At 45.0% G+C, this 25671-nt stretch overlaps 2 protein-coding genes across 3 annotated transcripts in view; both read right to left on the minus strand.

Moving 5' to 3' along the window:
* LOC141111270 (indolethylamine N-methyltransferase-like) overlaps positions 1-25671 on the minus strand; it is a 342070-nt gene that overhangs the window by 200277 nt on the left and 116122 nt on the right. The gene's annotated exons all lie outside the window — the stretch shown is intronic.
* The window catches only part of LOC141111269 (indolethylamine N-methyltransferase-like), a 44244-nt gene continuing 22671 nt past the window's right edge, over positions 4099-25671 (minus strand). Inside the window, exons 3-4 of one of the 2 annotated variants that reach the window (XM_073603412.1) lie at positions 22082-22168; positions 4099-4686 (exon numbers count right to left, since the gene is read on the minus strand). In XM_073603412.1, the coding sequence (XP_073459513.1) occupies positions 4263-4686; positions 22082-22168 (511 nt within the window). In that variant the 3' untranslated portion in view covers positions 4099-4262. The remainder of the gene's footprint in view (positions 4687-22081; positions 22169-25671) is intronic. The other variant, XM_073603413.1, reaches the window with a different exon arrangement.

The following is a 25671-nucleotide window of genomic DNA, read 5'->3' on the forward strand; positions in this document are numbered from 1 at the left end:
GAAGGGCCTGGCATGGAATTTAGGGGGACCCCACGTCATTTTTTTTTTTTTCATTTTGGTTCGGGGTTCCCCCTGTGGGGAATTCCCATGCCGTTTTTATCAATGAATTTTTATGTGTTTTGTCGGACCGGCAATTCATTAATAGCCGCGAGTAGTTTAAAGCGGGGGTTCACCCACACCGCCAAAAAAAAAAAATATTAAAAGCCAGCAGCTACAAATACTGCAGATGCTGACTTTTAATACATGCCCACTCACCTGTCCCAGGGTCCAGCGATGTCGGCAGGGGACGCCGAGAACCCGCTCGGTTCTCGGCAGCTGCAGCCGCCATCCTAGGTGAGGGAATCAGGAAGTGAAGCGTTGCGGCTTCACTTCCCGGTTCCCTACTGCGCATGCGCGAGTCGCGCTGCGCGTCCCTAGTGGTCCCCGCTCTCTCCTGGGAGCTGTGTGTTCCCAGCAGACAGCGCGGTCGGGACAGGAAGAGGCATAGACTCCCATGGGAGTCTATGCCGGAAGTGGGTGCAAATACCTGTCTTAGACAGGTATCTGCACCCCCCTCCCCCCTGAAAGGTGCCAAATGTGACACCGGAGGGGGGGAGGGTTCCGAAAAGCGGAAGTTCCATTTTTGTGTGGAACTCCGCTTTAAATGACTTTTTTTCCTTTGAAATGTCATTTTGCTGTCAGAATGTTCTTAACACGGGAAACTTGCGCCTCTTTACAGGCATACTATAGACACCCCCCAGGTACGAAATTTAAAGGAATATTACACTTTTATTGTTTCACTTTAAGCATTATTAAAATCACTGCTCCCGAAAAAACGGCCATTTTTAAAACTTTTTTTGCATTGATCCATGTCCCCTGGGGCAGGACCCAGGTCCCCAAACACTTTTTATGACAATAACTTGCATATAAGCCTTTAAAATTAGCACTTTTGAATATTCATGTTCGTGTCCCATAGACTTTAACGGTGTTCGCGTGTTCGAGCAAATTTTTTGCCTGTTCGCAAGTTCTGGTGCGAAACGAACAGGGGGGTGTTCGGCTCATCCCTACCTAAGAGGCAATTGGATTTTCCCTGGATCAACTTTACCTATAAATGTTAGTACTCAGTTATATTATGTACATTTAGGAAAGTATCCAGGCCTTTCTTAAAGCAATCTACTGAGCTGGCCAGAACCACCTCTGGCAGCAGTCTATTCCACATTTTCACAGCTCTTACTGTGAAGAAACCTTTGCATATTTGGAGATAAAATCTCTTTTCCTCTAGATGTACAGAGTGCCCCCATGTCCTCTGGGTTGACCGTAAAGAGCATAACTCACCACCAAGTTCACTATATGGACCCCTTATATATTTGAACATGTTGATCATATCCCCCCTTATTCTCCTCTTCTCAAAAGTGAATAAATTCAGTTCCTCTAATCTTTCCTCATAGCTGAGCTCCTCCATGCCTCTTATCAGTTTGGTTGCCCTTCTCTGCACTTTCTCCAGTTCCCCGGTATCCTTTTTGAGAACTGGTGCCCAAAACTGAACTGCATATTCCAGATGAGGTCTTACTAATGATTTGAACAGGGGCAAAATTATATCTCTCTCTCTGGAGTCCATACCTCTCTTAATACAAGAAAGCATTTTGCTCGCTTTGGAAACCGCAGCTTGGCATTGCATGCTAATATTGAGCTTATGATTTACCAAAACCCCCAGATCCTTCTCCACCACGGATTCCCCCAGTTGTACTCCCCCTAGCATGTATGATGCATGCATATTCTTAGCCCCCAAGTGCAGAACTTTACATTTCTCAATATTAAACCTCATCTGCCACAGAGTCGCCCAATTAGACAGTGCATTGAGGTTGGCTTGTAAACTGGAGACATCCTGTAAGGACGTTATTCCACTGCATATATTGGTGTCATCTGCAAAGACAGAAATGTTACTTTCGATCCCAGACCCAATATCAATTATAAAGGTATTAAAAAGTAAGGGTCCCAGCACTGAATCTTGGGGTATACCACTGATAACCTTAGACCATTCAGAGTAATAATCATTAACAACTACTCTCTGAATTCTGTCTTTTAGCCAGTTTTCTATCCATTTACAAACTAATATTTCCAAACCTGTAGGCTTTACCTTACACATGAGCCGCGTGTGCGGAACTGTATCAAACGCTTTTGCAAAATCCAAGTATACCACATCCACAGCCACCCCTCTGTCCAAGGTTTTACTTACCTCTTCATAAAAAGAAATCAGGTTTGTCTGACAACTTCTGTCTTTCATAAATCCATGCTGTCTGTTGCTTAAAATGTTTTTATCTAGCAAGAACTCGTCTATGTGGTCTTTTATTAAACGCTCCAGTATTTTCCCGACTATAGAAGTTAAACTAACAGGTCTATAGTTACTTGGTAAAGACTTTGATCCCTTTTTAAATATAGGCACCACGTTTGCCCTGCGCCAATCTAGTGGTACTATTCCCATCATTAATGAGTCCCTAAAAATTAGATACAATGGCTTTGAAATGACAGAGCTCAATTCTTTTAGGATCCGTGGGTGGATGCCATCTGGTCCAGGTGCTTTATCCACCTTTATTCTGTCTAAATATTTCTGGACCATATCACTTTTGAGCCATTGGGGATGATTCGGGGCTTTGTCACTACCACCCCCATTATGGACATGAGCTCCCCCAAGCTCTTTTGTATACACAGAGCTGAAGAAAGTATTTAATAAATTTGCCTTTTCTTTGTCCTCAGTCACCCACTCTAGATTATTTTGTAAAGGGCCTACATGCTCAAACCTGGCCTTTTTACTATTAATATATTTGAAGAATGTTTTGGGGCTCGTCCTACTATCTTTTGCAATCTGTCGTTCGTTTTGAATTTTTGCATCCTTTATTTCCTTTTTACATATTCTGTTAAATTCTTTGTAACGTTTAAATGACACTAGTGTTCCTTCATTTTTATATTTTTTAAAAGCTCTTTTCTTATTGTTTATAGCTTCTTTAATTTTGGCTGTGAGCCATATAGGTTTTGTTTTAAGCCTTTTAAACTTATTGCCCATGGGAATATACTTTGCAGTGAGGTCCCAAACAGTCTTTTTGAAGAATTCCCATTTCTGTTCTGTGTTTATCAATGTAAATATTCCCTCCCAGTCTAAATCCTGGAGAGCAGCCCTCATCCTTGGAAAATTTGCTCTCTTGAAGTTAAGTGTTTTTATCTTTCCCGTATGTATTTCTTGTTTACAGCTAACATCAAATGAAATCATGTTATGATCACTGCTACCCAGGTGTTCCTTTATCTGGACATTAGTAATAAGCTCTGCATGGTTTGAGATTACCAGGTCCAACAGAGCTTCATTCCTAGTTGGGGCCTCAGTAAACTGAACCATAAAATTGTCCTGCAATAGGTTTATACATTTTTGCCCTTTAACCGTCCCAGCAGTGCCATTACTCCAGTCAATTTCTGGGTAGTTAAAATCCCCCATTATTATCACTTTCCCAGCCCTTGCAACCCTTTCCATCTGTGCAAGGAGTTGAGTCTCCACCTCCTCGTTAACATTGGGTGGTCTATAACAAACTCCAATGATTAACTTTGAACTACGCACATCTATATGCAGTTCCACCCATAATGCTTCAGACTCATCACACTCTCCATCAACCAGGTCCTCTTTCACATTTGCTTTGAGATCACTTCTCACATAGAGACAGACCCTGCCACCTTTCCTTTTTACCCTGTCTCTCCGAAAGAGTGCATAGCCAGGAATATTAATAGCCCAGTCATGTGAGGATTGAAGCCATGTTTCAGCAATACCGATTACATCATACCTCTCCTCATGCACCAGTGCTTCCAACTCACCTATTTTGCTTGGCAGGCTTCTGGCATTGGTGTACAAACACTTTAATGCATTATTACATTTTGCTATGGTGTTTTTCATATCATTTTGAGTAGTACAAATGGCACTATAGTTTCCAATGGCTGTTTGCAACATGGGAAATTTCTTGTCACCTGACATAACCCTCCCTATAAGATAAGATAAAAAAAGTATTGTGTACATAAAATGTTTACAATATTGTTCCAAGACAAGTCAACACACATTTATATTCTGAATGATCTTTATTAAGATAGCGATATTTGTTAACACAATTTAACACAGATTGATGCAAAATAACATTGCTGACTTTAGAGCAACTGCTGTGATTTCTGACTGCCATAAAAACCCAGAGGCCAACATAATTCTATTTGGCTCGATTTGGCTTCAGATTAATGCTATTGGCTCCAATCATCTACTCCCCTTTGCGTCCAACAATGAATAGAATAGCTTTATAATCAGCAAGATCGCTAACATTGCATCTCCTCTTCACTGTATAGTAATCAATGACTAAACCCAGCTTACCAAAGGCATTTTTCACAAACTCCTCATTACATTTAAAACAATGGAATCGTTCTGCTCCAACAAACCAGTAAGTTGCATCTAATACCGCAAAAAGTAACAGTTGGCCTCCGGGTTTTAGCAGCTTTATTGTCTTCTCCAGATTCTTCATGTATTCATCTTCATTTTTACTGATCATTTCCAGTATTGATGCACCGATAACACAATCAGCAAGTGGTAGTAGCACCGGGGAAGTTACGTTTTCCTGTTCATAATCACATTTCAAAATCTGCTTGATGGACGACCTTAGGCGCATTTCTTGCTCCTGAAGTTGATCTCTGAAAGAAAAAAAAAAACATAATATGGACATTACAGGAAATATTTCAATATACAGTGATGTGGCGTGATAAGCAATTCTGCTAAAATTCAGTTACACTGTAATTTGACAAGTTAAAATAAAATTGTCATACTAGTGTAGCACTACCCCTGTAGGAGTTGCTAATGGCAGGGTTCCCCATTACTGCACAGCCAGTCACACAGCATTTCCTTCTTGTAGCCAGACACAGTGATCAGACCTTTGGCTTGTGTTTTTGTTGTTTTATTAGGGGATGATAACTTAGATGGGGGAAGGGCAGGGCCATCTTAATAGCATCATGGGCCCCTGGGCAAAGTAATGCTCTGGGGCCCCTACCAGCTTGCCTCAATTTACGCACCTACTTTCAAGAAATAAAGTATACATAGTTGATAGAATTAAACATAGAGTCATTAGTACTTTCAATAAAATACATTTTACAAAAAGAAAACATTTCATAAATCAAAGACTAATCAACACAAAGGGGACAGTACAGTGGGGAATGCAGAAGGGCACAGTACAGGAGGGGTCAGGAGGTCACAATGCTGGGATCCGGAGGGCACAGTATAGGTTCTGGGATGCTTCCCGGGACACAGCCGTCTCGGCACAGTATAGTAAAAAGCATAAATGTCCCAGACAGTTGGTAAATATGATATAATGTAAGATTATTGCGGGGCCCCATGCACCTGGGACCCCTGGACAGTGCCCAGGAGTGCCCTTGCATTAAGATGGCCCTGGTTAAGGGATTATGGGATACCCAACTTGAAAATGTCCACCAATTAAAACCAGGGACAACTAAAACCAGGGACCTCCCTATTTACAGATTCCTCTTCTTCCTTCCACCTGCACAAACTTGGTTCCATTGTACAGCTCCTGCTGGTTCACTCCTGGGGGAACCCTCAGTCCCTAGTTAGTTCAGCAATAGCCCATTACAGGCTAGGAAGAGTCCCTTTGTAAATTTGCAATGTGGAGTGAACAGCATCTCACACAAGCTTTCGCCCACTATCATCCAGAATGTTCTCCAACATTCTAGAAACAGGTTGGGAGCATCAGAGAGCTGCTATGAGTCATCCGGCCCTGGCCTCTAATAATCCTGACCTAGATCCAGTGGCTCAGGTTTATCCCTGGGCTAGACTGTAGTTTGCCTAATCGCCCTTCTAGTAGCACACACTGAAGGGTGCTACACTAGGATTTTGAAATTTATTTACATTGCAGTCAATAGGAGGTCATATTTTATGTTTAAATTAGGTCCTCTGGAGGGCTGCTTGACAAGCTATTGTCACTGAAATAACATGTTTGTGTTTGCTTGTTGTTCCTCGAACCGGTAAGACAATGGGGTTGGTTTACTAATGGCAAAAAGGCTGTTGGCTTTGAAAGTGAAGTTGAACTTTGCAAGGGCATTTTTCCCCAGAGCTTAGTGAATGAGGTGATATTTCACTTTGCAAACAATACCCAATCAAGCACAAAGAAAGTGAAAAAAAAAGTTTTACTTGCATGTGCTTAGATGATGGAAGCCAGCAGAACTTCACCTTATTCCGTAAGTGCAGGGTAAAATTCCCTTGCAAAGTACAACTTCCCTTGCAACGTCTATTTAATTTGATAATAGCACCCTAAAAAACAAAGAGGCAATATAATGTGTGCATTTATTTTAATGTCATTTAATATTTCTTACCACATAGCGTATAACACATCCAAACACAGTAAATGGCTCTTGCTGTCCCTTTACCACACACAATTTGTTTGTTTGGTCAGCTCCCGTTAAATCGGAATTCCACTCAAAAGTGGAACTTCTGCTTATCCGTCTTCTCCACCCCTCCAATACCACATTTGGCATCTTTTAGGGGGGTGGGGGGAACGGGTACCTGTTTTTGACAGGTACTGTTTCCCACTTCAAGGAGAGGGGGCTGCAGCCCCGTCTCTCAGAAGTTTGACACATTACTCCTTCCTCCACCGCCGGACCAATTAGAAAGCACAGCGCACTACACGCATGCACAGTAGGGACCTGGCTGTGAAGCCGAAAGCCGGGTTCCCTTACCTGGAATGGTGGCGACTGCACCAGACAGTCAATCAGAAGATCGCCTGGGGTGCCGACATTGCAGGCTCCCTGGACAGATAAGTGTCCATATATTAAAAGTCAGCAGTTGCAGTATTTGTAGCTGATGACTTTTAATTTTTCAGGGGCCTCTTTAATTTAATTCTCATAACTCATTATTCACGGTGTTTTCAATACATTTTACCTTCGACTAAATACATTTCTCATTTTTGCAGCCTGCCTAATAGTCCTTTCCTGTGCATGGTATGGCAGCATATTGATGGGCCAAACCTTACAGGGCTACACAACTGACTACTCCATAAATAAAAAAACACTACCTAGCACCAGAATCCTTTTTTTCTATCCTCACATTAATAGGATGCAGCTAGTCCTTAGCAAGAAATAAATTACTAATGCAATTCATTTTTGTACTATTTTTACCCTTACCTGACTGCTTCTCTTAAACTCTCCTCCCTGAATTCCTCACACCACAGATGCTAAAGGGGTCCCTCATGAGGAACCCTATTCTGGTGGTTGTGGGGGTAATGTCCAGTAAGCAGATAACAGAGTAATGTGGTGTTCTATCAATGAAGCACAGGACATGTGTTCCATGCTTTTATTTCCATGCTTTCAAACCGGCTTCCTGAGCCAGTGTATACGAGGATCATTACTTCAGATAAGCCAAATTGACTCTAGGTATTGAATCTGCAAAAGCGGCTGGACATGGGAACTTGGATCACAATATGTCAGATGTCAGCACTCAAGGCTGCAGAGCTTTTTCAAGATATTCTAGTCCAGGGCAAATCACTAAGGTCAGAAATAACAACAGTCTTCAATATTCTGGAACTTTGAGCAGCATGACAAATATTGTACTTCATGGTTTCTCAAATCAAGAGGAAGAAAATTCTAATTCAAACAAACAAGATGGTAGTGTCCTATTTTCCAAAGCAAGGGAGAATGAAATGCAATACCATCCTAAAGGAGGCCAAGTCAATGAGCACTGCATTCTGTGTCCTGATTGGGCAAAGCTTTGCCCAATCAGGTGCAGTGTAAGCTGGTTGTTAAGGAGCAAGGCCGGGAAGCCGGCCACAGCGCCCTTAACAACCGATGAGTCATCAGCTGTCAAAGGGGTTTCCCCTGCAGGTCAGCAATGGAGTCAGGAAACCATACCAGGCCACATGCCCTCAAATGGAGGGTGGGCATCTTGGGGCCACCCCAAAGCACCTTGTCCCATGTTGATGGGGACAAGGGCCTCATCCCAACAACTGTGGCCATTGGTTATGGGGGTCTGCAGACGGGGGGCTTATAAGAATCTGGAAGCCCCCTTTAACAAGGGGCCCCCAGATACCCCCTATGTGAACTGGTTTCGGGTACATAGTAACACTACCCATTCACTAAAAAAGTGACAAAATGTAATAAAAACAAGTTTTTGACAAATCCCTTATTAAAAAATAAAAAAATGGTGTCCCTCGATGTAAATCCATCGTCAATCATGCAACCTGTCGCATCGCTGACCCCAAAAAATAAAAATAAATTGAAATCGCTATGCCTCCTAGGACGGCCTCCCGCCAAATGCCTGCTCTGCACTTTGACATTTTTTATATAGGTAAAGGGTGGGGCCACCTGTCTATGTCATCCAGGGGCCCCTTGTGACATCACAGGCCCAGCATGCATCAGTCCATGAAGTCATAAGCGGGTGGTGACACCGGGTGATGTAACCAGGTGGCTCTGCCCCTTACCTATGTAAGAAATGTCAAAGCGTAGAGTAGGCATTCAGCAGGAGGCCATCCCAGGAGGCGGGAGTGTTTTTTTATTTATTTATTGCATCTGAGTGGGGCAGTGGAGGGTATGAAATCTAAGATTATCCGATTTGCCTATATGTGGAGGCTTCAAAAATATGATTGAACAAGTGTAGAAGTTTAAGGATTACATTTTTTAATGTTGTTTAGATATTGATGTTTACTTTAAAATATGTAGTACAAAAAAGCTAAAAAAATACATGTCTTATAAGACAGGAGAAAAACTTAGGTGGCGTTGAGATTGTGCCATAAAAATAAACCTGCGTACTAAATCCCAATCGTAAAACTCATTTAAAAATTACAAGAAAAGGTCCAAGATTCATAGAAGGAAAAAGGGACAATACACAAATGTTTAACAGAAATATTGTGTAAGATAGGGGGCAAAACTACCACAATCTAAGCAAGCTGATAAAGTAACCTATAGGGACACAATAAACTGGGATGAGTCTATTTACAAGATTCACTTGAGTGAATAAATGATCTCCAACTGAGAAAAGGGGAATAATATGAATAGTCGGTGTAGGTTCACAAGATATCATGGAATCCAGCAAAGATGATGAATGTGTAAATGTAAAAATAAGTTCACAGGAATAAATGAAGTGCTGAACTCAGAGGTAAATATGTGTGATTAAATATCACAAGACTGTGACATAGCCCACAGAAGAAAGTAACCTTGAGGCAAGATTAAGAGCTCGTTCACACTATACGTGCCTGAAAAATGATGGGAACTGAAGGGAATGCAGATTTTACTTGCAGAAACATCAGTTTCACTTCAGTTTCCATGCGTGTCAGTTCTGTGCCCTGTTCACACCGATGTTGATGTCATGTCAGTTTTTTTTCCGTGTGGAAAACTGCATACACATTTAAGATTTCTGCACAGAAAAAATCCACACGTGATACCAGTGTTGTGGTGTGAACAGGGCACATAGAGAACCATTTTTTTTGTGCCCTTGCAGAACGCATGCAGAAAAACTGGAGTCTCTGCACCATGGTGTGATCCAGGGGCTAAGGCCTCGTGCCCTGTTCACACCTCAACATGCAGATTTTTTCTGCGCAGGAATCCGCAACCTGTATGCAGTTTTCTGCATGGGAAAAAAAACAGACATGGCATCAACATTGGTGTGAACAGGGCACATAACTGACACACATGAAAACTGATGTCAACATGCATGAAAACTGATGTGAAACTGATGTCTCTGCAAGTGTAATCTGCGCGGTTTTCACTTCAGTTCCCATCAGTTTTCATGCATGTATGGTGTGAATGAGCCCTCATGGTAGAAATGTTTTCAATCCTGATCTGATTAAATGCGTATGAAAGGATGGTAATACTCTCCTTGATAGTGGAATAGACTATAATCCAAAAAAAACTTCAAAATGGCTCAAATATGCAAATATTACTAGTGTAAATATAGGACCACCTTCTCAATGTGCTACATAGGTGGGGAAGTTCAAGACACAAGAGGTGGGCAGGACGGGTAGCTGTACTGGGCACTGTGGGTTCATGTGAGGGGGGGCTGCGAGGAGGTTGAGGGGGAGGGTATGTGGACTTGGAGGGAATTTTGAGGGGTAAAGGATTTGTGGTAGGAGACATGACTTTTTTGGGAAGAGGTATTTTGTGTTGGGGGGGATTTAGGGGATGGGGGCAAAGATTTATGCTCGGAGAGGGGATTTCAGCAGGGGGGCGGATTTGTACTTGGGGGTAAGCATGCAGATTAGAGCTCAATTTTGTGGGGGGGGGGATTTTTGCTGACACATAATGCTCATACATCTCAACATCGCTCTAGATTACTTTGTGACGGCACTGGAAAAAGCATAATAAATCATGCATGCCAATCAAAGTGTCCACTGAGAAAAGTCTAAGTGGAACCAATAAGCTAAGTGTTTGGTATATAAAATATAATATGATAATCCCTGTAGGGGCATGCCGAAGTACTGAAACCTCTACCAAAAAAAAAAAAAATTATGTGTAAAACATGACTAGAGGATTCGTCAACCTAGGTCCTTACAAACATATAATAAAGACACAGACTGAGTGACATGGGTTTTTTACAGCCACAGCAGCCAATTTTATAAACCAAGGAATAAAATAACATGATATTAAAACATACCATTAAGTGGAAATTCAACAATGTAATGCCCAACAACAAGAGATCTTTGGGTGTGCTTAAGGCATAATTTTAACTGGAATCGTCCATGTCCTCAGCCTCGCCCCAACCGGCTCGAAGATGTTCCAACATCATACATAATTCCATATTCCCGTCCCCCAGGAGACCTCGCTCCTGGGAGAACCACCAAGTGGAAGCGCCATACCTTAGACGGGCCCCACAATTTTGTAACCATGTAATTACTGAACCCCCAACTGCTGTGACAAAATAAGCAACATTTAGTAAATTTTTATATATATATATATATATATATATATATATATATATATATATATATAAATAATTTTTTTTTTATTATTATTATTATTTGGTTCATTTTGTTTTGTATAAACTCGATAAAAACTTTAGACACATAAATACAACCACTTAGCTATCCACTTCGGTAAACTCCCAACACCAGGGCGGGTGGGTGGAAAGCCTCGACTTCTCCTGACTCCTTGGAATGTGAGAGAACTACCTCACCACAAAGACCCTCCAATCTGAACCTTGCCCCTTCAACCTCTGTCTCCAATCAGGTAAGGGCTACACCCCCACCAAACACACTGACCTAGCTGGCAGTTCCCTGACCTTGTTCCTGCCTTAGTCATGCAGCTCCTCCGTCCATTTTCTCCTCCAGGTCTCACTTGACTAAAGGACTTGACTAAAGGACTAAAGGATTCATCAACCAAGGTCCTTACAAACTTAGAATAAAGACACAGACTGAGTGACATGGGTTTTATACGGCCACAGCAGCCAGTTTTATTAACCAAAGAATAAAATAACATAATATTAAAACATTCCAATAAGTGGAAATTCAACAATGTAATGCCCAACAACAAGAGGTCTTTGGTTGTCCTTAAGGACCAATTTTAACTGGAATCATCCATGTCCTTAGCCGTGCCCCAAGCGGCTCAAAGACGTTCTGACATCACACATAATTCCATATTCCCCTCACCCAGGAGACCTCACTCCTCGGATAACCACCACTAACCAAGTGGAAGCTCCATACCTTAGATGGGCTCCACAATTTTGTAACCATGTAATTACTGACCCCCCAAAGACCCCTTGACCCACCACATGAGCTTGAGTGACACCTCATTCAAGCAAATTCCTCCACAACTGCAGCGCCCTCAGCACCCCCTCCTTTAGGCCCAAAGTACAAATAACTGTCCCTACTGCATTCAGGTGAACACCATCATCCCTCCAATAGCAGACAGATTGATCCTCTAGCTCGCCTCTAGAGGCAAACCACCATGCCCCGGAGCTTAGCCAGAAACCCGCCTACCTCCCTGTTTAACTTAATTCTCGCCTTGTTCAGATGATGAATGGAGTGAGCAAAATGCCAAACCTTTTTAGCCATGATATCTGACCACACAATGATGCATCTGGAAAAATCACGCATCATGCGCAAACGCCAAATTTGACATCCCTCACCAGGTCCCTGGGGCCCAGACCCCCAACTCGGTACCTCCAACCCACAGCACTAAAACATCCAGAGGCCTGTTGACTTTAGAATAGTAATGAAATGCAGGGAGAACCCGGCATCACATCATGCCCCGGATCCCCAGCCATTTCAGAATAGCCTCACTCCGCAGACTACGTCAGCCCTCACAGCCCCCCAAAAACATAGGAATCCCCCAAGATCCAGGCAAGCCCAGGAGGAAGATCTGAAAGAAAAACAAAAGAAAACAGAGAGCCACACAAAAACCCACAATGTAAAGAACAGCTGACAACTTCAGAGCAAAGGAAAGCAAACATAAATCTTAAAACGATTGGACTCCCACCTCCCTATGCGTCTCAAAACCTGAGGGTCGAAACCCCATCTGGCCACCTCCGTAGCTGCCCCCACATGAAAGGAATGAGTATTGAACTGGGAAAAGCCCCAGCCAAACAACAGTGAAAAGCAGCCAAAAACTGAAATTGCGACAAGGACAATCCATCCTCGTGCAGAAAAAAAGGCACTGACTCCCTCGCCTCAATAAACCGCTGAACAGAAGAGACTGGGAAAACCAAGGCTGGCAGCACCTGAAACAAGAACACAGTAACCCCCTTTCCCAATGAATCAGTTTTAGATTTCCCAATATAAATCCAGACACAGTTGTCAGCCACTATCATATCTGAGGCTCGCAGCCCACCCACACCACACCTGTTCTTGCTAACCAGTTACCCAATCCAAAAAAGGCCGGTGCAAAAGCCACAGTGAACAGCCGCACCTCATAAGCAGAGGTGCAGACCCCAGGCAACTCCTCTGCTCAGGGCCATCTTTAAGGCAGGGCAAAAGGGGCAGCTGCCCTGGGCCCTGTCATTGTTGTGGGGCCCAAAGCAGCTGCCTCATACTTGCCAACTATCCTGGTTTAAATTCCCTTGTCCCTTAAAAATTTTAATCTCGTGCTGTGTCCCGTTATCTCAGTGTGAAGTGCAGCTACTAATGCTTCCCAGCTCTGCCCTATTGTTGTGTACGGATGACTCACCTGCAGACCTGGTGTTTACATGTAAATATCCGGAATTTATATGTAAATAGCAATGACATTCATATTTAAATAGTGGTGGCCATCAGCATTGATATGTAAATAAAGGCGGCATTCATATGTATATCATGCCCCCTGAGGTCATATCCACCATCACCTATACTGAATGCTGCCCACTGGGGAGGTAAAGGGGCATGCTTGAAAGTCCTGCCTGCAACTGTGGTCATTAAGCCTAACATCCGCCTGTTCTGCAAAGGTAAGCAAATTGGTGGGGGGGGGGGGTAGTGTGGGGTGTGCAGAGGTAGGCAGAGAAGGAATTACAGTTTTGGGTGCACAGGGAGCAAGGAGGGGATATATAGAGGTAAGGAAGGTGGGTGCAAAGATGAGCAGAGGAGGCAGGTAGAGTTAAGGGGGGGGGGGGGGTTGGAGTGGAGAGGATGGGGGAGGTTTGGGGTGTACTGACAGGGTGGATAAAGATGTCGGTAGTGTGTAGGGCAGCCCATTCATTTTAATGAGCTGCTCTATGCTCAAGAAATGCTAAAGAAAGTCCCTAACCCTTTTTCAAAATCACAAGGTGCCAAGGCACATGTCAACAGATACGTGAGGGTGTCATTAACAATTAATGGCACTGCTGTGTATCTGCTAAAGGGCAGCACATTTCTGTGGTGTCAGAAAAAGCAATTCTGCATGCATCCCCGAAACACAAATGTGAGTGGTGGTGAGTTAAAAACCAGAGTTTAAAACAGGAGATTATAACAGGGGTCATAGTACCTGTGTAGTGTAAGTACCTGAGTGCTGTCTGAGTAGTGTGTGTGGATCGTTAGTACTTGTGTATTGTGTACTGTATACTTGTGTATTGCGAGTGCATGTAGGTCTGTGAGTACCTGTGTATTTTGTTGTGTACCTGTGTATTGTCTTGAGTATTAGTGCCAGGAAGCTAGCTGTTAGGTAATTTGAACAGGGTAAAATCCCCAATCCTCACTAAATTTAATAGGTACGATGCCCGGCAGGTGTGGAGAGGCGACTCTTTGTACATCTTGCTGCATGTATGCGTTCCTTGATCATTCGATCGAGGGCGAATACTGCTGTGCAAAATGTAAGCACATTGTTTCCCTGGAAGCCCAGGTTCTGAATCTGGGGAAGCAACTGTCAGCACTGAGAAGTCCCTCCATACTAAAGGAGAGCCAGGAACGTACACGGCAGGTGCCAGCAGGGGCCAGCACAGAGGCGGGTTGAGACAAAGAGGTGCAGGCACTAGCAAAGAGTAAATGGGTGACAGTCAGGAGGGGTAGAGGGGGAAGTGCCAGGGAGGCCGATCCAGGACTGGAGCATCCCAATAAGTACACTCCATTGAGTGACATTGGTGAAACCAGTCAGGGACCAGCACTGCTGGAGCTGAGGGACTCTCCTAGCTGCCGGGGGAAGAACTCCTCCAGTGAGAATGGGGGGGGGCAGCAAAGGGAAAGGTAAGACAGATTCTGGTGGTAGGGGACTCAATTCTTAGAAGGACAGAGAGGGCAATCTGTAACCAAGACCTGAAGCGCCGAACAGTATGTTGTCTACCGGGCGCTTGGGTTCGGCACATCACGGATCTTGTGGACAGATTACTGGGAGGGGCTGGGGAAGACCCGGCTGTCATGGTGCACGTTGGCACCAATGACAAAGTCAGAGGCAGATGGAGTGTCCTAAAGAACGATTTTAGGGACTTAGGAGCTAAATTGAGGAAAAGGACCTCCAAGGTAGTATTCTCAGGAATACTACCGGTACATCGAGCCACACCAGAAAGGCAGAGGGAGATTAGGGAAGTAAACAAGTGGCTGAAGAGCTGGTGTAGTAAGGAGGGGTTTGGGTTCCAGGAGGACTGGGCCGACTTCTCAGTCAGTAATCGGTACTATAGAAGGGACGGACTGCACCCAAATGAGGAGGGTGCAGATCTGCTGGGAATGAAGATGGCCAAAAAGTTAGAGGGGTTTTTAAACTAGGGGATGGGGGGGGAGGGTCCAGAGGCAGAGATAGCCAGCGCGGAAGATATTCCAGAGGGTAGTATTGGGGGCATTAGTGGTAGGTTAACCAAAGCACAAAAACACAAGGTGAGTATAGTAGCAAGTCCTAGTTGCAATCTCGAAACACCCAATACGAGGACAATATGCGACCGGTCTAAACTATGTGGCATGTTCACCAATGCCAGGAGCATGGCGGACAAGATGGGTGAACTAGAGATACTGTTGTACGAGGAGGATTTGGATTTTGTGGGAATTTCAGAGACCTGGTTCAACAGCTCCCATGATTGGCTGGCAAACATTCAAGGGTATACCCTATACCGCAAGGATAGAGAGGGTAAAAAAGGGGGAGGGGTATGCCTATATATAAAGAATAATGTGAATGTGAGAGATGACATCACTGAGGGAGCTAGAGAGGAGGTGGAATCCTTATGGGTAGAGCTCCAAAGGGATGAAGCTAAGGGGAAAATAATACTGGGAATAGGGATGAGCTTCGAGTTCGAGTCAAACTCATGTTCGACTCGAACATTGGCTGTTCGCAAGTTCGCCGAACAGCGAACAATTTGGGGTGTTCGCGGCAAATTCGAATGCCGCGGAACAGCCTTTAAGAGTCTATGGGAGAAATCAAAAGTGCTAATTTTAAAGGCTAATATGCAAGTTATTGTCATAAAAAGTGTTTGGGGACCTGGAGCCTGCCCCAGGGGACATGGATCAATGCAAAAAAAAGTTTTAAAAACGGCCGTTTTTGCAGGAGCAGTGATTTTAATAATGCTTAAAGTCAAACAATAAAAGTGTAATATCCCTTTAAATTTCGTACCTGGGGGGGTGTCTATAGTATGCCTGTAAAGAGGCGCATGTTTCCTGTGTTTAGAACAGTCTGACAGAAAAATGACATTTTGAAGGAAAAACCCATTTAAAACTACCCGCGGCTATTGCATTGCCAACAATACACATAGAAGTTCATTGATAAAAACGGCATGGGAATTCCCCAAAGGGGAACGCCGAACCAAAATTAAAAAAAAAAAATGACGTGGGAGTCCCCCTAAATTCCATACCAGGCTCTTCAGGTCTGGTGTGGATATTAAGGGGAACCCCGGCCAAAATTTTTTTTAAAAAATGACGTGGAGTTCCCCCTAAATTCCATACCAGACCCTTCAGGTCTGGTATGGATTTTAAGGGGAACCCCGCGCCAAAAAAAAAAAAAAAAAAAAAAACGGCGTGGGGTCCCCCCAAAAATCCATACCAGACCCTTATCCGAGCACGCAACCTGGCAGGCCGCAGGAAAAGAGGGGGGGATGAGAGTGCCCCCCCTCCTGAACCGTACCAGGCCACATGCCCTCAACATTGGGAGGGTGCTTTGGGGTAGCCCCCCAAAACACCTTGTCCCCATGTTGATGAGGACAAGGGCCTCATCCCCACAACCCTGGCCGGTGGTTGTGGGGGTCTGCGGGCGTGGGGCTTATCGAAATCTGGAAGCCCCCTTTAACAAGGGGACCCCCAGATCCCACCCCCCCACCGTGTGAAATGGTAAGGGGGTACTTACCCCTACCATTTCACTAAAAAACTGTCAAAAATGTTAAAAATGACAAGAGACAGTTTTTGACAATTCCTTTATTTAAATGCTTCTTCTTTCTTCTATCTTCCTTCATCTTCTGGTTCTTCTGGTTCTTCCTCTGGCATTCTCATCCAGCATCTCCTCTGCGGCGTCTTCTACCTTCTTCTCCTCGGGCCGCTCCGCGCCCATGGCATGGGGGGGAGGCTCCCGCTCTTCTCTTCTTCTTTTCTTCTCTTCTTCTTTTCTTCTGTTCTTCTCTTCTTCTCTTCTTCATTTTCTTCTCCGGGCCGCTCCGCACCCATGCTGGCATGGAGGGAGGCTCCCGAGGTGTGATGGCGCTCCTCGTCTGACAGTTCTTAAATAACGGGGGACGGGGCCACCCGGTGACCCCGCCCCCCCTCTGACGCACGGGACATGACGGGACTTCCCTGTGGCATTCCTCGTGACGTCACAGGGAAGTCCCGTCAAGTCACCGTGCATCAGAGGGAGCCTCCCTCCAAGCCAGCATGGGTGCGGAGCGGCCCGGAGAAGAAAATGAAGAGAAGAAGAGAAGAAGAAAAGAAGAGAAGAAGAGAAGAGCGGGAGCCTCCCCCCCATGCCATGGGTGCTGAGCGGGCCGAGGAGAAGAAGATAGAAGACGCCGCGGAGGAGATGCTGGACGAGAACGCCGGAGGAAGAACCAGAAGGCCAGAAGAACCAGAAGATGAAGGAAGATAGAAGAAAGAAGAAGCATTTAAATAAAGGAATTGTCAAAAACTGTCTCTTGTCATTTTTAACATTTTTGACAGTTTTTTAGTGAAATGGTAGGGGTAAGTACCCCCTTACCATTTCACACAGGGAGGGCCGGTATCTGGGGGTCCCCTTGTTAAAGGGGGCTTCCAGATTCCGATAAGCCCCCCGCCCGCAGACCCCCACAACCACCGGCCAGGGTTGTGGGGATGAGGCCCTTGTCCTCATCAACATGGGGACAAGGTGTTTTGGGGGGCTACCCCAAAGCACCCTCCCAATGTTGAGGGCATGTGGCCTGGTACGGTTCAGGAGGGGGGGCCGCACTCTCGTCCCCCCCTCTTTTCCTGCGGCCTGCCAGGTTGCGTGCTCGGATAAGGGTCTGGTATGGATTTTTGGGGGGACCTCACGCCGTTTTTTTTTTTTTTTTTTGGCGCGGGGTTCCCCTTAAAATCCATACCAGACCTGAAGGGTCTGGTATGGAATTTAGGGGGAACCCCACGTCATTTTTTTTTTAAATTTTGGCCGGGGTTCCCCTTAATATCCATACCAGACCTGAAGGGCCTGGTATGGAATTTAGGGGGACTCCCACGTCATTTTTTTTTTTTTAATTTTGGTTCGGCGTTCCCCTTTGGGGAATTCCCATGCCGTTTTTATCAATGAACTTCTATGTGTATTGTCGGCAATGCAATAGCCGCGGGTAGTTTTAAATGAGTTTTTTCCTTCAAAATGTCATTTTGCTGTCAGACTGTTCTAAACACAGGAAACATGCGCCCCTTTACAGGCATACTATAGACACCCCCCAGGTACGAAATTTAAAGGGATATTACACTTTTATTGTTTGACTTTAAGCATTATTAAAATCACTGCTCCTGAAAAAACGGCTGTTTTTAAAACTTTTTTTTGCATTGATCCATGTCCCCTGGGGCAGGACCCAGGTCCCCAAACACTTTTTATGACAATAACTTGCATATTAGCCTTTAAAATTAGCACTTTTGATTATTCATGTTCGTGTCCCATAGACTTTAACGGTGTTCGCGTGTTCGAACGAACTTTTTTCCTGTTCCCATGTTCTGGTGCGAACCGAACAGGGGGGTGTTCGGCTCATCCCTAACTGGGAGTATGCTATAGGCCCCCTAACCTGAGGGAGGAAGTGGAGACAGATCTCCTATCACAATTTGGATTAGCAACAAGGATGGGAAGTGTTATCATAATGGGGGATTTTAATTATCCAGACATAGACTGGGCGGAGGGAACCGCGCATTCATTTAAGGCTCGCCAGTTCCTTAATGTCTTGCAGGACAATTTTATGGGTCAGATGGTAGACGCACCAACTAGAAATAAAACATTACTGGATCTACTGATTACCAACAATACAGACCTGATCACGGATGTGGAAATACGGGGCAATTTAGGTAACAGCGATCACAGGTCATTTAGTTTCAGTATAAATCACACAAATAGGAAACATAAAGGGAATACAAAGACACTAAATTTCAAAAGAGCCAACTTCCCTAAACTACAAACCTTGCTAAAAGGCATAAATTGGGATAAAATATTAGGAACAAAGAATACGGAGGAGAGATGGGTTTGCTTTAAGAGCATATTAAATAAGGGCATTAGCCAATGTATCCCATTGGGTAATAAATTTAAAAGGGCGAACAAAAGTCCTGGATGGCTTAACTCCAATGTAAAAATGCATAAAAAAGCAAAGTAGAAGGCCTTCAAAAAATACAAGGTTGAGGGATCATCCTCAGCATTCAGACTTTATAAAGAATGCAACAAGAAATGTAAGGGTGCAATTAGGACAGCTAAGATAGAACATGAAAGACACATAGCGGAGGAGAGCAAAAAAAATTACAAGAAATTCTTTAAGTATGTAAACAGTAAAAAAGGGAGGATAGACCATATTGGCCCCATAAAGAATGAGGAAGGACATCTGGTTACAAAGGATGGGGAGATGGCGAAGGTATTGAATTTATTCTTCTCCTCAGTCTTCACGAGTGAATCGGGGGGCTTCAGTAACCAAAACTGCAGTGTTTATCCTCATGACACAACACAGGAAGCACCTCCATGGTTAACAGAGGACAGAATTAAAATTAGACTTGAGAAACTTAACATTAATAAATCACCAGGACCAGATGGCTTGCATCCGAGGGTACTTAGGGAACTCAGTCAAGTGATTGCCAGACCGTTGTTCCTAATTTTTACAGATAGTCTACTGACTGGAATGGTACTAGCTGATTGGAGAAAAGCCAATGTTAGCCTAACATTAATTGTATGTAAACTCTTGGAGGGGATGATAAGGGACTATATACAAGATTTTAGTAATAAGAACTGTATCATTAGCAGTAATCAGCATGGATTCATGAAGAATCGTTCTTGCCAAACCAATCTATTAACCTTCTATGAGGAGGTGAGTTGCCATCTAGATAAAGGAAGGCCCGTAGACGTGGTGTATCTGGATTTTGCAAAAGCATTTGACACAGTTCCCCATAAACGTTTACTGTACAAAATAAGGTGCGTTGGCATGGACCATAGGGTGAGTACATGGATTGAAAACTGGCTACAAGGACGAGTTCAGAGGGTGGTGATAAATGGGGAGTATTTAGAATGGTCAGGGGTGGGTAGTGGGGTTCCCCAGGGTTCTGTGCTGGGACCAATACTATTTAATTTGTTCATAAACGATCTGGAGGATGGGATGAACAGTTCAATCTCTGTATTTGCAGACGATACTAAGCTAAGCAGGGCAATAACTACTCCGCAGGATGTGGAAACCTTGCAAAAAGACCTGAACAAATTAATGGGGTGGGCGACTACATGGCAAATGAGGTTCAATGTAGAAAAATGTAAAATAATGCATTTGGGTGGCAAAAATATGAATGCAATCTATACACTGGGGGGAGAACCTCTGGGGGAATCTAGGATGCAAAAGGACCTGGGGGTTCTAGTAGATGATAGGCTCAGCAATGGCATGCAATGCCAAGCTGCTGCTAACAAAGCAAACAGAATATTGGCATGCATTAAAAAGGGGATCAACTCCAGAGATAAAACAATAATTCTCCCACTCTACAAGACTCTGGTCCGGCCGCACCTCGAGTATGCTGTCCAGTTCTGGGCACCAGTCCTCAGGAAGGATGTACTGGATATGGAGCGAATAGAAAGAAGGGCAACAAAACAAAGCTAATAAAGGGTCTGGAGGATCTTAGTTATGAGGAAAGGTTGCGAGCACTGAACTTATTCTCTCTGAAGAAGAGACGCTTGAGAGGGGATATGATTTCAATATACAAATACCGTACTGGTGACCCCACAATAGGGATAAAACTTTTTCGCAGAAGAGAGTTTAACAAGACTCGTGGTCACTCATTAAAAGTAGAAGAAAAGAGGTTTAACCTTAAACTACATAGAGGGTTCTTTACTGTAAGAGCGGCAGTGATGTGGAATTCCCTTCCACAGGCAGTGGTCTCAGCGGGGAGCATTGATAGCTTCAAGAAACTATTAGATAAGCACCTGAATGACTGCAACATACAGGGATATATAATGTAATACTGACACATAATCACACATATAGGTTGGACTTGATGGACTTGTGTCTTTTTTCAACCTCACCTACTATGTAACTATGTAACTATATAATGCTGGCTAAATTTCTCAGTTACATTGGTGGTCAATGTAAATCTTCTCATTAAATTGGTGCTTGGTGTAGAATATTTTCATTCACACTAGTGGCCAGTGTGAATGTTTCCTTTACATTAGTGGTCAGTGTAAATCCTTCCTTAAATTGGTGGTTACTGTGAATGTTTCTATTACATTAGTGGTCAGTGTAAACCCCTATTACTTTGGTGGCCAGTGTTGAACCTCCTCTTTAAATTGGTAGTCGGTAAAAAAATCAGCATTGCCATTTATCTCACCTCCCCTCCCCCCAGCACTGCCACTGATCCCAGGAGTTCTAGGATCCCTAGGAGTTTTCTGTCTATTGATGGGTCCACTCACCTCCCCAGTCCATGGTGTGCAGGCAATGAGGAGATGATGTGCTGTAACCTCTAGCAACAAATCAGTGAGCAGTATTACTGTACAGTAATCTCTAGCAACCAATCAACAAGCAAAAACCATGTGCTGTAACTCCTAGCAACTACTCAGTGAGCCATAATGTGTGCTGTAACCTCTAGCAACCAGTCAGTAAGTTTTAATGATGTGCTGTAACCTCTGGCAACCAATCGCAATCGCTGCCTGATCTGATTCAGTAAACTGATTTTGAGTCTGGCTGCTATTTATTGTATGTCTCAGAGCAGGTGGAGAGCGAAATTGGATGGGGGGTCCCAAGAAATTTTTTGCACAGGGTCCAATCAATATTAAAGACGGCCCTGCCTCCACTAATTCCTGACGCAAATCAAACGAGACCGGGCGCCTGGTATCTAACTTCACCCTCCCATGCTGAAAATCCTTCATGGCCTGTCTCACCATAAAGTCTTTGGTAACATCACTCAAGCCATGCAGCCGGAAGAGGAAAGCTAAAGCAGCCAAGCCCCTGTTCAGTTTCAATACTGATGTGCCCCTGGCAAATTCCATCCCAACAAAAAAATCCAAAAGCAAAGACAATTGATCCGGAGTGGAAAAAAACAACCACTGACCGAACTTACCAAAGCAGACCACTCACCCCAAACCAACGAATATCCAGCCCACGTACATTCCCTCACGATTAGACGTAACAGCTCCCCTGCCACTCCAACGCCAGTCTCCACAGCTGCTCGGGAAAGGAGACAATTAATTGGCAATGGAATTTAGAACACCTGGGACATGAACAGCTTGCACAAAACAATTCAAACTTAAACACCGCAAGACAAGGTGACGCAGTAAGCGCACCACCGGCAGCAGCGAGGCAGACAGGCTGGACACAACTTCCACCACACCCATGTTGTCACAATGAAAACAAATTTGACAATCCCGAAACTTAGAGCTATAGACATAATGCGTCAGGCAAAGTTAAGCATACCCAATAAGGACTGCAATTGTTCAAGCCTAACCCTCTTCGCTGTCTAGACCTCGTCAACCTTTCGATGCAGATCTTCCAATTTGTCAATCGGCAAGCGACATTCCATCATTTGCGTGTCAATGACAATACCCCAAAATTGTATGGCCATGGCAGAACCCTCCGTGATTTCAGGCCCCAGAGGAATTCCAAACCGTGTTGCAATAGATGTTCTGTCCACCAGATGTCTTGCTGATTATTTGTACTTTATTTGTACCTGTGTTGTTAAATTTACATGCAAAATGTGTAATTTACTTAAGACAATCATATGTGGTGTGCAGGCTCCATCTAGCGTTCCTTTTTGGTATTGCTGTAGTTCTGTTTATTTCTTTTAATGTATGCGTAATTAAGGAAGTTGTCAGCAAGCAGGGAATTATGGGTTGAATTTTCACAGGAAGTGAAACAGCCACCATTCTTTGAGAAGACATTCAGGAAACAACACATGTATTTCTCTATCTATCACCATTACCCCTTAGAGAACTTAAAAAGTAAGTTTTTACTATCCCATCTTGTACTGTATATCGTTGTCTATGCAATGTATGCTGTATTGTATGCAATATTATACTCATTGAGGTCTATTTCTGTTATTTTGTAGTTTCACCTGGCTTGTTCTAATAAAACTGAGATCAAAGAAATATGGTATCTACAGTTATTGGGATGAGAAGGTTTAGCTAGCTGTCCCAGATTCCAAAGTGTGTAACAAAACAGAACAAACTGAGGAGTCTGAGGGGGCCAATGCAAAGGAAATCGTCAAGATAGTGCATCACCAATCTTACCTGCATCTCCTCCCATACCACCTATTTAACGAAGGTGCTAAAAACCTCAAAAGAAGCGCAATAAATGGAACAGCCCATCGGGAGACAGCAGTAAGAACTGCCCATCCCAAAACAACCCAGCAAATGTCGGCTCCCAGGGTGAACCGGCAGCAGGCGAAAAGCAGATTCGATATCTGTCTTCGCCAATAATGATCCCAGGCCGCAACGTTGCACTCACCCGACTGTGGCATCGAATGATGTATATGACACCGAAGCCAAGTCCGGAGAAATGACATAGTTCAGCGAAGCTCCCTCCGGATACTACAAATGGTGTATTAACCTAATTTTTTGTTGGATTCCCTTTTGGGGACTACCCCCAATGGAGACACCTGCAAAGATGGACTGGGCGGAAGGTCAAATGGTCCAGTCATTCTCCCAAGTTCCACCTCTTTTGCCAATTTGTCAGAAACAACCTGAGGAAAATGCTGCGTGGATTTCAAATACCGAGGCAATGAAGATGGAGCCACCAGCACAGAACACGGATCAGGAAAACCATGAGCAAAACCATCAGCCAGGAAATTTGCCACCTCCCTCTGTGAATTTTTACCTAGATATGGCACCATCGCGGGAAGGCTTACCGGTGCCATCCCTTTTGAAGCAGAATCCCTGGGTTGGGACTTCCCTCTCTTAAAACATTTGGCATAACTGCGTGACCCCCACAACCTGAGCATTCATGGCGGAAACAACAGGCCACGCCAAGACGGCATGACCCCTCGTTGAACTGCTAAACTCCTTTTTAAGGTTGGCCAACTGTCCAGCAGCACCCGCGCCGCCAGCCCCCCTGAGAAAGGGCCGCCCTGGAGCCCTCGCCTGAGCCATGAGCTTCATCCAATGTCCTTATGATCCCAGCTCAAGCAGACCGCAGGGCATTCTGCTGGCAGAACTGCTCATCATAACGCAGCCAAGCAGTACCCCTGTAAACACTATAAGCTTCCCCAATGATGTCAAGATAGCAAAAAGTGGAGAACAATTTTCCGGTGCCTTTTTTGCCAATGACGCTGGCCAAGATCGCGAAAGCCTGAAGTCAATTAGAAAAAGTACGGGGGATAAGCCGCCAGTGGCATTTCGCCTCCTCCTCTTTCTTGCTTTCATCCGCCTTACCCTTCTCTATAGATATAGAATAGTTCAACATATTCCCTCTCAGATTTTGTCCCTGACATCCTGATTAAGATGGACCCCTAATGGGCCCTCAAAGCACACGTAAATCTCGCACTTTGCTGCATCTGCCAACCGCCCCTATCGTCTGTGGCTCCTTTGCCTTGAGGGGTTCCAACCACCAGCTGTCTCCATTTGCAATGCAGACATAACACTGGAAACAGAGGACGCGATTGCCTCAGCCATTTGTCTGGATCCCAGCTGGCTCCGCAAGGCAGGGTGCCTCTCAGTCGACTGTCGGTCATTATCTTCGCTGGTGACCTCACCGGATGCTGCAGAAGATTCCCACTGCATCGGCGTCCCTTGCACCCTGCGTTCTGGTGACTCTGGCTCAGGGTTCCCGGAAGCATCATCATCTGCCCCAGCCGTATCTTGCAAGGATGATGAGCTTCGAGGTACCTTAGAACCCTCAGCTGCAGCTGGGACATGCTGTCTCTTTAAAGTGGCGGATCCCCCAGCTCGAGTCTCCGGCCTCCTTCCACTGGCATTACCAGGCTGCAGCGGTGCTGGAGGGCAAGCAGAGTGTGCCCTGACCCTCCTGCTGCCCATTGCTGATCTAATTTCTGGCCGAGCTCCTCTCTGCACTGAAGCCACAGAGAGAGCAGACGGCTACAGATCCTCGTGGCGGAGGCGAGCAGGGGAGTAAAGCGGACCCCCCTCCGTGCAATCTCCTCCAGCATCCAGGGCAGGCGATCTCCCGCTGGGAGCAGCTGAGGGGTCGTGACACCCACCACTGCGTGTTCCCGATTGTCTCCCATGCTGAGCCACTCCCCCACTTGGAACCTCAGCAGGGGGGGCAGCCACAAACTCCAGTATCTGAAGAGAGGGGGAGGAGGGGGAGTAAGAGCAGGATGCCCCCTCCCCCTTGGGTCCCACCGGTGACGAGGATTCCTCCCGGGGCCACCCTGGGTCCCTGAGACAGGGGCTCCTACGTGGATGCTGGACCTGGGGCACAGGTGAAGGACTCAGGCACTCAGGAGGGGGAACCCTCCTAGCCTGTTTCCAAGCAGATGGGGAAGCAGCAGGTGAGGGAGCCGCTCCTGACCCCCCCAGCATGTCTAATAGCTGCTGCTGCAGCCACTGTGGACACCGATCCTCCGCTGCAGCCCTGACCTGGCCCAACAAGGCCTCCACTTCACTCATTCTGTCTCTCTCTTCCAGCGGGGGGGCAACCGAAGCTGCCACTTCTCCTGACTCCTTGGAATGTGAGAGAACTACCTCACCACAAAGACCCTCTAATCTGAACCC

Source organism: Aquarana catesbeiana, linkage group LG10, assembly GCF_042186555.1.
Source record: "Aquarana catesbeiana isolate 2022-GZ linkage group LG10, ASM4218655v1, whole genome shotgun sequence".
Classification (NCBI taxonomy): Eukaryota; Metazoa; Chordata; class Amphibia; order Anura; family Ranidae; genus Aquarana; species Aquarana catesbeiana.